General features: G+C 52.3%; 1 protein-coding gene across 2 annotated transcripts in view; it reads right to left on the bottom strand.

Annotated features, from left to right (window-relative positions):
* The window catches only part of SCRN1 (secernin 1), a 68699-nt gene that overhangs the window by 4573 nt on the left and 50481 nt on the right, over positions 1–13645 (bottom strand). For both annotated transcript variants that reach the window (XM_002713733.6, XM_070059692.2), the window contains exons 5-7: positions 12831–13025; positions 10563–10728; positions 1972–2152 (exon numbers count right to left, since the gene is read on the bottom strand). In XM_002713733.6, the coding sequence (XP_002713779.1) occupies positions 1972–2152; positions 10563–10728; positions 12831–13025 (542 nt within the window). The remainder of the gene's footprint in view (positions 1–1971; positions 2153–10562; positions 10729–12830; positions 13026–13645) is intronic.

Below are 13645 nucleotides of genomic sequence, written 5' to 3' on the forward strand. Positions count from 1 at the left end.
TCGTGTGCTGTTTTTCCCACGCGGCTGTGACCGCCATCGGACCTGACCGTCATGTCCTGGGCGGCGGGAACGGGCCCGTCTGTCCTCCGGGAAACACTGTCCAGAGATGCTTGTTAAGGGAAGGAAAGGATGGATAACAAACACCTGCCACGTCCATGTTCCTCTGAGACGGTGGGAGCCCTTCTCCCAGGCAGGAGTCATTCATGCACAGGCGACGACTAAAGCCTTCACCTGCCGGTTGAGTCCCAGAACAGAGAGGCGGCTCCCCACCTAGCCACCCACCCTCCCCTTCCTCCTAATGCCGCCTTGACTCAAACCAAGAGTCATTTCTCAATGCCAAAGCCTACTCGCCTCACCCCTCTTTGAACACAAGGCCCTTTCTCCCTCTGCATTCTCACTGCCAAATATCCAGAAGATCATTCACCAGAAAGGGGCCTTTTCAGCCTACATGGGGATAACTGTCTCCCCCTCCCCGCCGTAAGGGACAGTGGCAGGAGCTAACTAGACAGCCCTAGGGAAAGCCTGGCTCAGCGTGGTGGCAGCGTCCTCCGCTCTGGGGAAGCGTCTGCAGGGCCACATCTCTGAACACGGTGGGAGCTCAGAGACGTCTCCTGGATCCGCCTGCGTTCGCTGCTGGGCTCGGCGCTTCTGTCCCTTCCAGATGGCCCACCACGCCAAACGAGGAAAATAAGCTCGCCCGATTCGTGCGGCCATCTCCCTAACCCGTGTCCCTTCTCTTCGGGACAGACTGGACCCACTAAAGGTGGAGACATAAAGGCTTGGGCGTGATGACTGGGCAACCAAGCCCCTCATGCTGTCCTCCTTCCTGCAGCAAATGTGAGCACCTGGAACCCGGCACGACTGGCTGCCGCGGGCACCATGGGCGTGGGAGCCGCCTGGCTGCTTCCCTCGCTTGCGCTGATGTCCTGGAACTTCACTGACCAAAGCTCGTGGGGCGTGGGGGCAACGGAGCTGCATGTTGAAGAATGACTTTTTTCTTTCCATCAGGAACTCAAAAACCTTTTTCTAAACTATGTCTGTATTATTATAAAGTTTACCTTTTTTTAAAGATTTATTTATTTATTTGAAAGTCAGAGTTACACAGAGAGAGGAGAAGCAGAGAGAGAGCAAGACACAGGTCTTCCATCTGATGGTTCACTCCCCAATGGGCAGCAACGGCCAGAGCTGCACTGAGCCGAAGCCACGAGCCAGGAACTTTAAGGTTCACCTTTCTACCTGCCCGTCAATGTATGGTTCACTGCCAAGTAGTCCGTTCTCACTGGTGTGCAGCTCTCTCTACCACCTGCCTCCAGGGCTTTTCTGAGAATTACTCCTTTGAAGCAACATACGACAGCATCTTTAAATACAGTGTCAGGGAGGCCGGCACTGTGGCCCAGAGGGTTAAGCCACCATTTGCAACACCACATCCCACACGGAAGCCCGGGTTGAGTCCTGGCTGCACCACTTCCAATTCAGCTCCCTCCTAAGGCACCTGGGAAAGCAGCGGAAGACGGCCCTGGTGTTTGAGCCTCTGTTACCCACATGGGAGACCCGGATGGAGTTCCAGGCTCCTGACTTCAGCCTGGCCCAGTCCCAGCCAATGCAGTCACTTGGGAAGTGAACCAACAGGTAGAAAGCTCTCTTTCTCCCTCTCTCTGTTACTCTACCTTTCAAATAAATAAAACCTTTTAAAAAATAAAACAAAGTATTGTTATGATGAAGTACAATGTTTTACTTCCTAAAGGACATGAAGAATTGCAGCACATCAACAGCTGCCTCTACAACTAGAGGACTCCATTATCCCTGCGTGAACCGGCACTGCCCGCCGGGCTCAGAAGAAGCTCAGAGGCACAGGCTGTTTCACTGGGCAGGGAAAGCAACAGCAGCATCCTAGGAAGGACCTGCTCGTGCTGGAGCAAAGGGACACGACCTCAGCCAACACTCCCTCCCGCCACGGCCCGCCCCGCTCACCTGGTCACTCTCGAGGATGGAGCGGGCCCACTCGTGGGCCTTGTACAGCTCGTGCCGGCGGTCAGGTTTCTCCTGGAATCGAGGCTCCTTTTTGGCAGGGTCGTCGTCCCCAAAACAGGGAGACCGCGTTTTGGGGACAAGTTTGACATCATCGACAAAGATGAAAGGCTTGAATATGGACCTGCGGAGAGACGGCAGAGGCACTTCAGCCACTGAGCCCGGGGCCTGGGGGTAAAGGCTGCCCTTTTATTCAGCGTGACCTGCGTTGCGGCGCAGTGGGTGGCACTGCTGCCTGTAATGCTGGATCTCATCTGAGCGCCAGTTTGAGTCCTGGCTGCTCTGCTTCCAATCCAGCTCCCTGCTGATGCACCTGGGAAGACAACAGAGGATGGCCCAAGTGCTTGGATCCCTGCCACCCAGATGGAATTCCAGGCTCCTCGTTTCAGCCCGCCTAGCCCCAACTGTTTTGGAATTTGGCGAGTACATCAGGGGATGGAAGATCCACACACACCCGCCCCTCTCTCTACCTTTCAAGTAAATAAAGTCAGTCTTTAAAAACAAAAACCATTTCCTGAGCCAACTAGCAGTGGGTGGTGGGTGGTGGTGGGCGGATGCGTGCCAGGAGGGACACAGCTGCAAGTTTTAGCATCTATTTTAGTAAAACTAACAGCCATTGAAAAGCTGCAAAATTCTTCCATTTACAGCAGCGAGTCATCGAAACAGACATTGCTTGTTCTGGGGTGGCTGGGTGAGAGGTCCCTTTGAGCTGCACACAGACACGCGGCGTTCTGAGGAAACGGAGTGCGGGCACCTGGGGGCCTCTCCCCTGGCTCGCTGGGAAGTGGCATCCTTTAAAGGAAGGGTCTTTAGTTTTCTGGGTTCGGGTCTGGGTTTTCTGAGGTTCTATCTGCTGCCAAGTCTTGGAAGATCCCTGACAGAGTCGAGAAGGGGACAGAGTAAGACAGATGACAAGATAGGACCCCCGAGGCCCCAGGGGGGCGGTGCCGCAGAGAAACGGAGGTGTGGCTGTGGGACAGAGCTCATGCCGGGCACAGGCGGTGGCTGCTGCCTTGTTCTTTCCAATTTGGGAGGGTGGATGCACCTTGGGGAGCCAGCAGCAGGTGCACCCGTGTGCTTGCAGGCGTGTATGTGGGGGGTGAACATGCACAACCATGCGCAGGTGTACACATGACTTACACAGCCTGGACACACATCAGGTCACACACACCAGGTCACACACACACACACCCCAAAAGGGCCATGCATGCAAAGCGTGGTGGCCTGAGAACCCAGGCTGACACTGTAACACCAGGGACACAACTGTATCACCCTCCTCTCTCCACACCCAGAAGAAACCCTGCTGGCTCAGAGGGTGCTTGCAATAGGCACAGGTCCCTCCGGCCCCAGGGGAGTCCTGTTCTCAGCCACACCACGGGCAGTGCCTGCAGTAACAGGAGGAGAGAATGCACTGCACAAACCAGCTGTCAGCAGGTTGGGGTGTGTCAGTCAGGCATCTTCTCTCAACAGATGCACCTCGGCCTGCTCCAAGGTGCCCTGAATGGTTTAGAGGGGGCTGGGGTCTGATTCCTGAGGCGGCCAGAGCAGCCTTGCCAGTGTGCCATGCAAACATTTTCCTACGCACCAAGAAGTGAACAGGCCTGAGAACCAATGGCCCTTGTTCCCCAGACTGTGACCTTGGAGTTGCAGCATCAGCTTCAACTGCAGGACCTCAGGCGCCACCCCTTCCTGCTGGACCAGAATCTGCATGAGAACAAATCCCGGGTGCTCCCAGCAGACCCATGTCTGAGGAGCACTGCCACAGGGTCATGAGAAGTAGCCCCTACACTGGTTCCCTGTGGTGACCAAGAGAGGAAAGGGGTGGCTGTCTGGCTAGGCAATTGAGACACTAGCTGAGACATCTGTATCCCACATCAGAGTACTGGGGTTCAAGTCCCAGCCCAGCTCCCGATCCAGCTTCCTGCCAATGCAGACCCTGGGAGACAGCAATGATGGCTCAAGTAATTGGGTCCCTGGCACCCAGGTGGGAGACTGCACTGAGTTCCTGGCTCCCAGCTTCATCCTGGCCCAACCCTGGCTAGTGTGGGCATTTAACCGATGAATCAAAAAGACGGAGCACTCCCTTTTTCTCTCAAAAGATAGAAAATAAAGATACTCGGGGCCAGTGCTGTGGTGCAGCAGGTTAATGCCCTGGCCTGAAGCGTCGGCATCCCATATGGGTGCCAGTTCTAGTCCCAGCTGCTCCACTTCCAATTCAGCTCTCTGCTGTGGCCTGGGAATGCAGCAGAAAATGGCCCAAGTCCTTGGGCCCCTGCACCTGCATGGGAGACCCGGAAGAAGCTCCTGGCTCCTCTTCAGCACAGCTCCGGCCATTGCGGCCATCTGGGGAGTGAACCAGCGGATGGAAGACCTCTCTCTCTCTTTGCCTATCCTTCTCTGTAACTCTGTCTTACAAACAAATAAAATAAACCTTTAAAAAAAAGAAAAAGAAAATAAAGACACACAATATGCAAAACTGGGGGCAGACTCATTTCATTTGAATGTCAAAAGCAGCCCAAGCTCTGCACCTGGTACTCTTTAAGGACAGATGTCAGGAGATCTGCTGTTCTCTGAAGGTGAGGCAAACACAGGAGGGCATTTCCAGAAGATCATGCAGAAATGGAAAAATTTATTTTGGTGGGAAAATTTTTGAAATCGATGTGTAGTTTTTTTTATATGCATTTTCCATGAACTTTTTAGATACCCTTTGTATGCATAAATTTTAAAAACGTTTCCATCAAAAGAAACCAAAATCTTTTAACCAAAATCTTTCAACCCCAATTTCCATGAACTTTATGAAGTATTCTGGTCCCATCCTCAGGCCCATCTGCTGGGAATCCAACAGAACGCAAGCTGGGTCATGCCAAGGCCCCACCCTGCCTGTCACCAGAGGACGTCCCCCCCAAGAGACACGAGGAACTGCCCTCGCACAGGAGGAACACACACCTGGGCTTCCCACAGGCCCCTGAAGCCGATTGTCCCTCCTCCTCCTATGGACGGCTGGACTCGACAAAGGAATCAATGTGAAACTGAAACCTGTCTAAAGCAATTCTGATTATATGGAGGTGACTCCTCTAAGGGCTGTGGTTTGAGGGTTTACTGAAGAGCAGTAATGGGGAGGGGAGAGAGAGAGAGAGAGAACGTGTGCGCGCCCATCCCAGAGAGACAGGTGGAGGTTACGCTGCTGCTCCGGGTCCATCTGGTCTCTGACAACACAGCTGCACTCAGGGGGGAGGCACCCACGCTCTTCTGCAGGGCCAGGCAGCAGCACTCGGAGCCTCCCCGGTTGGCACAAGCTCTCTCTACAGCAGAGACCTGCACCTGCACAGGCCACACCCTCTCTGCTCCAGAGCTCCATGCTGAGCCCCCTTGGGGCTGGGCGACTGCCCCGCAGCTGCAGAGCCCAGGCTGGAGAGGAGACCCTTTGGGAGAAGAGCTCCCCCACCCCGTTTCCAGCCTGCCCCAGGCCACACTGCCACGTGACAAAGTGCCCCCACACCACGCCACCCAAAAGCCCGAGTGGGAGTGCCGTTCTCATCAGGCTGAGGCGCGACACGGAGCACAGCGCCAGCTCCCCGGTTCTGACTCAGAGCTCTCTGCAGAGCTGCAGCCTTGAGTGACGTATGAGCCACAGCCAAGCAACATGCCCTTTCCAGGCCATTCCTTGCACCAAGTCAGGGTAAAAAATCTGTTTCCAATCATTTGCCTTCTCATCTGGCAGGAAAGTGAAACAATGCAAATCTCTAACTTCACAGAGTGTAGCACCATTTTCAAAATGTTTGCATTCAACTCTCACGGATTCTTACTCATTCATTCGTTCGTTCAGTCTGTGTGCAGTGTCGACTGAATACCAGATGCTGTTCCAGGTACTAGGGATATAGCAGAGAGCAAGGCAGGGCAGAAAGTTCTGGCCCATTTTACTGATGAGATGACTGAGGCTCAGAAACACACAAAGTGCTTTGTCCACGGTCACATTCCTACTAACTGGAATTTAGAACTAAATTCAGATCTCCTAAATCCGGAGTCAGATTCCCCCACCACCCCTCACCCTCATATCCTTCTGTTGCACTGTTCAGATGGGCACTACAGCATTTCACTATCAGTGAGAATTTTACTATCAGTGTCCAGGAAATAGGTCAGCCTCAAACATAGCTGTGCTGTTGCTGAAGGCACAGAATCTCCCCCAGTGACTAAGCCAGACTTGTCTTGTCACCCAGAGTCCCTGGCACAGGAAGGGGCAGCCTGAACCCCTTACCCAGAAGTCTGTGCTCAGGGTGCCTGATCTGAGAGGAGCCTGGAAACACTGGTGCCTCCAGACACGCAGGTGTCCCTCTGAGCTGTTCACCCCGGGTCACTCCCACTTCCCTGTGCCTCGCTTTAATCACAAGGTCAAAGTCACAGGTGGCTGAGAGCAAAGCCAGTCCGCGAGGGCAGTTTCCACTTCAGGGAGAAAGAGCACCAGTACATTAGGAGCACGGGACACCTTTGGCACGGTGAGCGGATGCAGGAGCGCTGGAGGGTGCAGAAAGTCCCAAGAGCAGGCTACAGAGAGCAGAGCGATGGCGTTGGAAGGATCCAGAAGAAGACTGGAGGTGGGGGTGCTGCTTTCCCTGGGGCCCTCAGCTCTGCCTGTCCATGCCCTACAAAGCTCCAAAGCCTGTATAAGTTATGGTGTCCAAAGCTCATAATGATTTTTCCAGTTAAAAAACAAAAGCTGTCATCTGTTGCTAACATTAAAATTATGCAAAGATGGCCGGCGCCGCGGCTCACTAGGCTAATCCTCCACCTAACAGGGCCGGCACACCAGTTTCTAGTCCCGGTCGGGGCGCCAGATTCTGTCCCGGTTGCCCCTCTTCCAGGCCAGCTCTCTGCTGTGGCCAGGGAGTGCAGTGGAGGATGGCCCAGATGCTTGGGCCCTGCACCCCATGGGAGACCAGGATAAGTACCTGGCTCCTGCCATCGGATCAGCGTGGTGCGCTGGCCACAGTGTGCCGGCTGCAGCAGCCATTGGAGGGTAAACCAACGGCAAAAGGAAGACCTTTCTCTCTATGTCTCTCTCTCTCACTGTCCACTCTGCCTGTCAAAAATAAAAAAAAAAATTATGCAAAGATAGAGTCTGGGACAATCCAACATAGGCTCCCAAGATTAACACAGTGCGAAGAAGAGAGGAAGCAAAGAAAATTCTCTCCCTCTCTCTCTCCACACACACACACACACACACACACATACTCAACACGCACACAGATGCACACACACACACAGACTCCTTTGTATCTCCCCCTCAGCTCCCTGCCACCAGCTACAACATGTCAAACACCTGCTTTGCTAGAAAGTCCTCTGTGTTATTCACCATCTTGGTCTACCCTTCCAGTACTTGAGAATCTGTGTATTTCCCCAGATGTGGGCAGCTGCCACGGTTGTGCTAGACTGACAACCACACGTCTGCCAACAACACGCCCAGACTGACAGTGCTTGCTGGTCTCTGTGGTATGAACACTCCCACCGTGACACCTCTCAGCCACCAACATCACCAACCTCACCCAATGTAGAGGTGGGAGGAGCCACAGGCAACCCTTCCCCCGGGGCAGCACACTCTGAGGCCGAATTTTAACCCGTCTAAGGTGCCTCTCTGTTGTGTCCTGTTCAACTCTTCACATCAGTGGAGCTTAACCAATGCTGGCTTCTGAGGCAACGGTTTCCCAAGGCGGGAGCCAGGGCGCTGAAACCCATTTGCAGGCATGACTGAGGTCCATGCTGACTCAGCAGAAGAGGTGCATGATGGGAGTTAGCCTCTCAGTGAAATCAGCGGAAGGACGTTTGCTTCTCTCTCGATCATTCCAGCTCTCAAACTTATACAGTGCCGGGCACATGGGGGGGGGGGGGGGGCGGAGGACAAGGACATGAGAGCAGGTTCTTTCCAGGAAAGGAGCTGGAACTACTACAGCGAGTGGAGTTCAGCGGAGGGTCCAGGCGGACAGAGCCGCAGTGGGAGCACAGCCTTCAGTTCCAACACGAAGCGGGCGGTGTCGATGGCACACCCGGGCAGGCTCTGTGACCAGCTCCTGTCAGTCCACTGCCCTGACACTGCCTCCAGAAAGTGTCTTTCTAATCACTAACCATCAGCAGAGGCCAGCTCAAATCCCCGAATTCTACGACCTAAAACCTCAGAGTGGACAATCACACTTCCTGCTGAGAAAACACAAACTGCTGAACACGCCCCCGGTACAGAGACAACGAAATGTTGAATACGGAAAAGGGACGTCTTCCAGAAGGGCCTTAATCATCTACGAGGGCTTTGCAATTAATTTAACAAGAAAGGATTTTCTTTTAACATGACTTGAAGTTTCCATCTTAAATATTAGAAGGCCATTTCCCAACTTATTTCTACAATCGCATTAAGCCATGTCCTGCAGCCTAGAAAACACAATTGCTTTACATTAGTGCCAGAGCACCACAAAGCCCTGTCTTCTATACAGTTAGGGCCAACAGGGTGGGGTCAGTTCAACCTGGTCCTTGAGAAACTGCTTTTTCCCAAAGAACACAGTCCAGATACTTTAGCCGAACGTTCCACACGCTTCAAACAGAACTCCAGATGTCCACGGGCATCAGAGTCCTCCCAGGAGGCTGCAAGCAAGGGCAAAGACACCACAGAGGGCAGGGAGCCCCAATTCTACCAGACCCAAAAAGCAAGTGGATGGTGGGGCCACGGAATGGAGGGCTCAGAACTGGGAGACAGAATCAAGAGAAAGCAGCTGGAGCCAAGGAGAAGTCTCCAAGAGGTGGCTGGGAACATGGCCGAATGGCAGAGGCTCACCCAGGGAGGGCAGCTGGGCTGGTTTAGCAAAGGGGTTGGGGGCAGAGGAGGGCAGAACCTAAAGACCAGCCTCCTCCAGGGAGGACGCGCCATGGTAACGGTGTGCCACGCTACCCGGTGCCCCTGTGCCTTCGCACACGCTGTTCTCTCTGCCCAACGCTATTCCTGCTTTTTGCACCTAATACATCCACTTTCCCACCATGCCCAAAGCTCCCAAGTTCCTGCCTTTGTGGATTATCCCCTCCACTGTCCCATGTATGTCTCCTTTTTCTTTATGTACACATCATTTCTGGTGCCCAATGTGCACAGTACACAGTAGGTGCTTAATAAGTGTTTGTTGAATGACTAAATGAATGAAAAACTAATAGCTTATTATGAGCTCAGCTTATCAAGTCTTGCTGAGGACCTACTGATATAGGCAGCTGTTTTAGAGAGTGAGGCCCAGGGTCAGGTCAGGTGCCTGGCTTATCCCGAGTCACCTAAGAAACAGTTAGATGCAACCATTGTCTTACATTCCTGAAACAAGAGGAGCTGTCTCTTGGCTGAAGCATGTGGGCAGAATATATACGTTTAGCTGCAAAGGAAATGAAATTAAGTAGCACAAATTCCCGACAGCAGATTCAGAGGTGTAACAGGGGACATTCAATAGCTTTCAGCTGGTGGAACACGGGACCAGCACCAGAGAACCTACCGACACAGGTCATCTTCTAGAGTGTTCCAGGCTGAGGACCAGAATTACCTGACGGAATCTGTGGTCCACCTAAAGCAGCGATCCTCACAGTGAACAGATTTAGCAACCCCGGGTGGGCGGCTAGCTCTGAGCCGCTGACATGTGTGACGTGGGGTACACGTGACGTGGGTACATGTGATGGAATGCTCTCTGCTGGCTCCATCAGAGATGGCCTGCGTAAGCACGGGCTAACCTGCGGTGCACTGACTCGGGCCAGTGCTGTCCCCACTGCATACTCCCAGAAACTGAAGCTTAGACAGGCTGAGCATCCAGGTGAACTGATCCAGTCACTGGGTGACGGAGGTGGGACTCAGGTCCTGACAACTCATTCCAGGAGCTCTGTTCCTAGCCAGACTGTGCAAGACTGCGCCTCTGCTGAAGGGTGTGGTCAGAAAGCAAAGCCTTAAAGCAGCAGCCAGTGCACGTGCAGCCGCTTCGGCCTGCCCTCTGCCGTCCTGGAACCTCGGGGAAACAGGATAACTCCTGGGCGCTCCAGGTCTCTCTGCCGCACTGTTTATCTTTGTGATCCTCGTCTAAAGCACAGCATTGAGTCCCCGATTTACACTCAGTAAATATCTGATGCATTTAAGACAACTGGATTCCATGATTGTGACAAATGCTATGAGATGAAAGCCAAGAACTTGACTTAATCCGGGAGCGGGCACCACCCGGCCTGCATGTAAAGCTTGTGCAATCCTTTGCTCTGGCCCTCCCAAGGTGTCCACAGGTGGGACTCAAAATTCAGTAAATCCGTAGCAGGCTCATTTTTAAACTGATCATTTTGATGGTCCACAAACAATGTTATAAATATCTGGCCCTTGGCAGGAAAAAACGTTCCCCACTCCCAGTATTAATCAAGCTCTCTGTGCTACACCACCCACACGGAGGCCGGTTGAAAACCAGGGCTTTGCTCTCCAAGGGGAGGCTGTGGCCAAGGAGCTGTAGGGGAAGCCCATGATGGCTGCCTGCGAGACTGCGGGTCGGGCAAACCTGGAAGGGTCTGGGGTCCCGGTGAAGTAATGGATGCACGGCAGGCTCCTATTCTGAGGCAGGACAGACGCTACACTGGCCGTGGTGAGGAAGGATTCCGAGTCTATGCAGACCCCACTGGCTTTGTCCCGTAAGACATCGATCATAGTCTGCACAGTGATGCTTTCTGTGAAAGAGAGAGAGAGAAAGGTAAAGAGAGAGAACAACCAAGCTACCAACCAAATCCATTCTAACAACCAAGCTACCAACCAAATCCATTCTAACAACCAAGCTACCAACCAAATCCATCCCCTGACTTTACATCAAGCAACAGAACGATCCAATGATAGAATATATTTCCCAGCTTCCCTTGTGCCGAGCTGTGGTCATGTGGTAAATTCTGACCAATCAGAGGCGAGCAGACATGGGATGTAGAAGTTCCTGGTGATGCCATGAAAAGGAACTCTGTCCTTTGCTTCCCTCTTCCCCCTTCCTGCTGGCTGGGAGAAGTTTTCCACAAATGGAAGTCAATGTCGAAGCAGAGTAACCCATTAGCTCAACATAACACGAGAGAGAAGGGAACGTGCACTGTCTCTAAGCCACGTTAGTGTGGGGTCTCTTCGTCAGTGCAGGTACTCAGCAGGCAGCCATGAGAAAGCAGGAGCTGGCTGTGCACGGTGCCCAGGCTCACGCTCCCACGCTGTCACTGGGCACGCTCAGTGCTGCACTTGGAGAATGACCTCCTTGCCATGAACACTCAGAATGCTCAGAGCCATCAGCATGACTGGCTCCAGCTCCAGAGAAACAGGAAAACGGGGCCCACAGCTCTCCACACTACACACTCCCCTCCGCTGTAAGCCATTAGAACACTATCTCAATCCCCATTCAAAGACGGACACTGGGCATCACACAGGAGAAGGTGTGCTCACACAGCTCACAGCCTCTGCAAAGCTCCACAACATGTCATGCCTGAAACTATTAACAACAAGCCCTTGACTTCTTCAATTACCCCAGGTTCCAATATCTTGTCCCAGAGGGAAATTATTGATTTAAATCAGAATCCAATAGACTGGCGATGCCTCTTGAATTTCTTTAAATCTCCCTCTCCTATGTTTCCTTCCTGCATCTGATTTGTCAGAGAAACTGGGTCACCGTCCTGCAGAGTCTCCCACAGTCTGCACTGGCAGATGGCGTCCTCCAGGTGCCATCTCAAACACTCCTCCACCCTCCGCATTTCCTCTGAGCAAGCACCCACACCTGGCGGTTTCATCATTTAGTGCTATTGTTTTGGCAAGACTATTTAATAATTTTCATCTGACTATAGTTTCTTTTTTTATTTTTTTATTTTTTTTATTAAAAACCATTAAGATTTTTTCAAAAGTTTCCATCTGAAAATTAATACTTTCTCACCATTCTACCCAAAACATAGTATTTGAATCCTACAGAAAAAGTCCCAAAGTGTTCTTGTAGAAAAAGGTCAGGAAATTGTTTCTTAACGAACCAGACAATAAATGTTCCAGGCTTATGGGTCCCTAAGTCTCCACCGCAACTTCCCCGTGCCAACCGCCCACCTCTGCCATGAAAACACAAAAGCAGCCATAAATACATGAGTAAGTGGAGGTGGCCGTGTTCCAATAAAGTTTTATTTACAACACAGGCAGCTGTCAACAGGTCCCAGCGTGCTGACCTCTGTTGTAAATGGTTGAAAGTCTGACTTCACACACTACACTGGCAAACAGAGTGCGACCATGGTGGGTTTCTTGGAAGGGTTTGCACTCCTACAAAGGTAACACGTCATCCGGGCACCACATTTACCTAACCATGCATTCTGCTCAAGTCCGCCACTGGGTGAGAGAGAGCTTACAAGGAGAATTCAATAATTCAACTCAACCAAGGTCCATGGAACAAAGGACAACACAGGCATCACAGAGGGGACCCAAGGATGAGCTGAAGACAGCGTGCCTGCCCTCAGTGCCCCACGAGCTAACAGAGAAGTCACACACAGAAGCAGGAGCAAAGAAGGCTATACAATGACTTCTGTGTTCAAAGGAGAAACCACACCGACCAGGGCAGGAAACCACCATGGATGAGGAAGCACCGTGTGAAAATAAGCACAAGGTGTCTTCCCGCCTGCAACCAGGGACTCTGGGCATCAGTCAGCGTTCACACCCAAGGTGTACTCTCCCCTCCTCCTTTCTGCTGCCCCTCACAGGTGCAGACAAATCCTCTGAAACCCCTGCCACGTGCAAAGGTATTCGAGACAGAACCAACCCGGCCACGCTAACTCACCTTCTTGTTTGTCTAAGCTGTCTTTGCCCGCACAGCAGTCCAGGTGGTCATCAGCGGGAGAAAACACTTGGGAAAAATTGAACTCGTCCTCGCCAGTCCACCAGCCTTGACTCTGAGCGTAACTCCTGAGCTCAGGGTGCTCTTCATCCACCTTGGTGGTGAGCGACAGCTGGTTGGAAATGCACTTCACCCCCTCTGCACAGAGAACAAAGCCCAGTCAGTTCAAAATACACGCTTATTAACCAAAAAAATGGAAATGGACAAGGACTCCTTCCCTGGATCTCTGACTTGAACTACAGATTCCATTTTTGGAGCGAGAACACTTGGTCCTTTTGCCAGGACACCTCTTAAAATGCCTGACGTTGGGCACAGTGGGTTCCGTCACCACGTGGGAGCCTGCATCCCATATCTGAGTGCCTGGGATCCAGCTTGCCTCCACTTCCAACCCACTTTCCTGCTCATCGACTCGGGGAAGCACATGATGGCCCAAGTACTTGGTTTCCGGCCACCCACATGGAAGATCCTGCCTTAGCTCCAGCTTCAGTAGACATCTAGGGAGAGTACCAGTGGATGGAAGAACTTACTTGCTCACTCTCTCTCTCACTCCCTGTGTGTGTGTGTGTGTGTGTGTGAGAGAGAGAGAGAGAGAGAGAGACTCTGCCTTTCAAAGCAATACTTTAAAAAGTCTGTCCTGACTGGGAATTAGCACATTCAAAGTTTTGTTAGTATTTATTGGACAGACAGAGAGAAAACATGCTTCCATCTGCTGGTTCACTCCAGAAATGCCTGCATGAGCCAGAGCTGGACCAGGGAAG

This window comes from Oryctolagus cuniculus, chromosome 16 (assembly GCF_051225735.1).
Source record: "Oryctolagus cuniculus isolate XC-2025 breed Fujian yellow rabbit chromosome 16, ASM5122573v1, whole genome shotgun sequence".
NCBI classification, from domain to species: Eukaryota; Metazoa; Chordata; class Mammalia; order Lagomorpha; family Leporidae; genus Oryctolagus; species Oryctolagus cuniculus.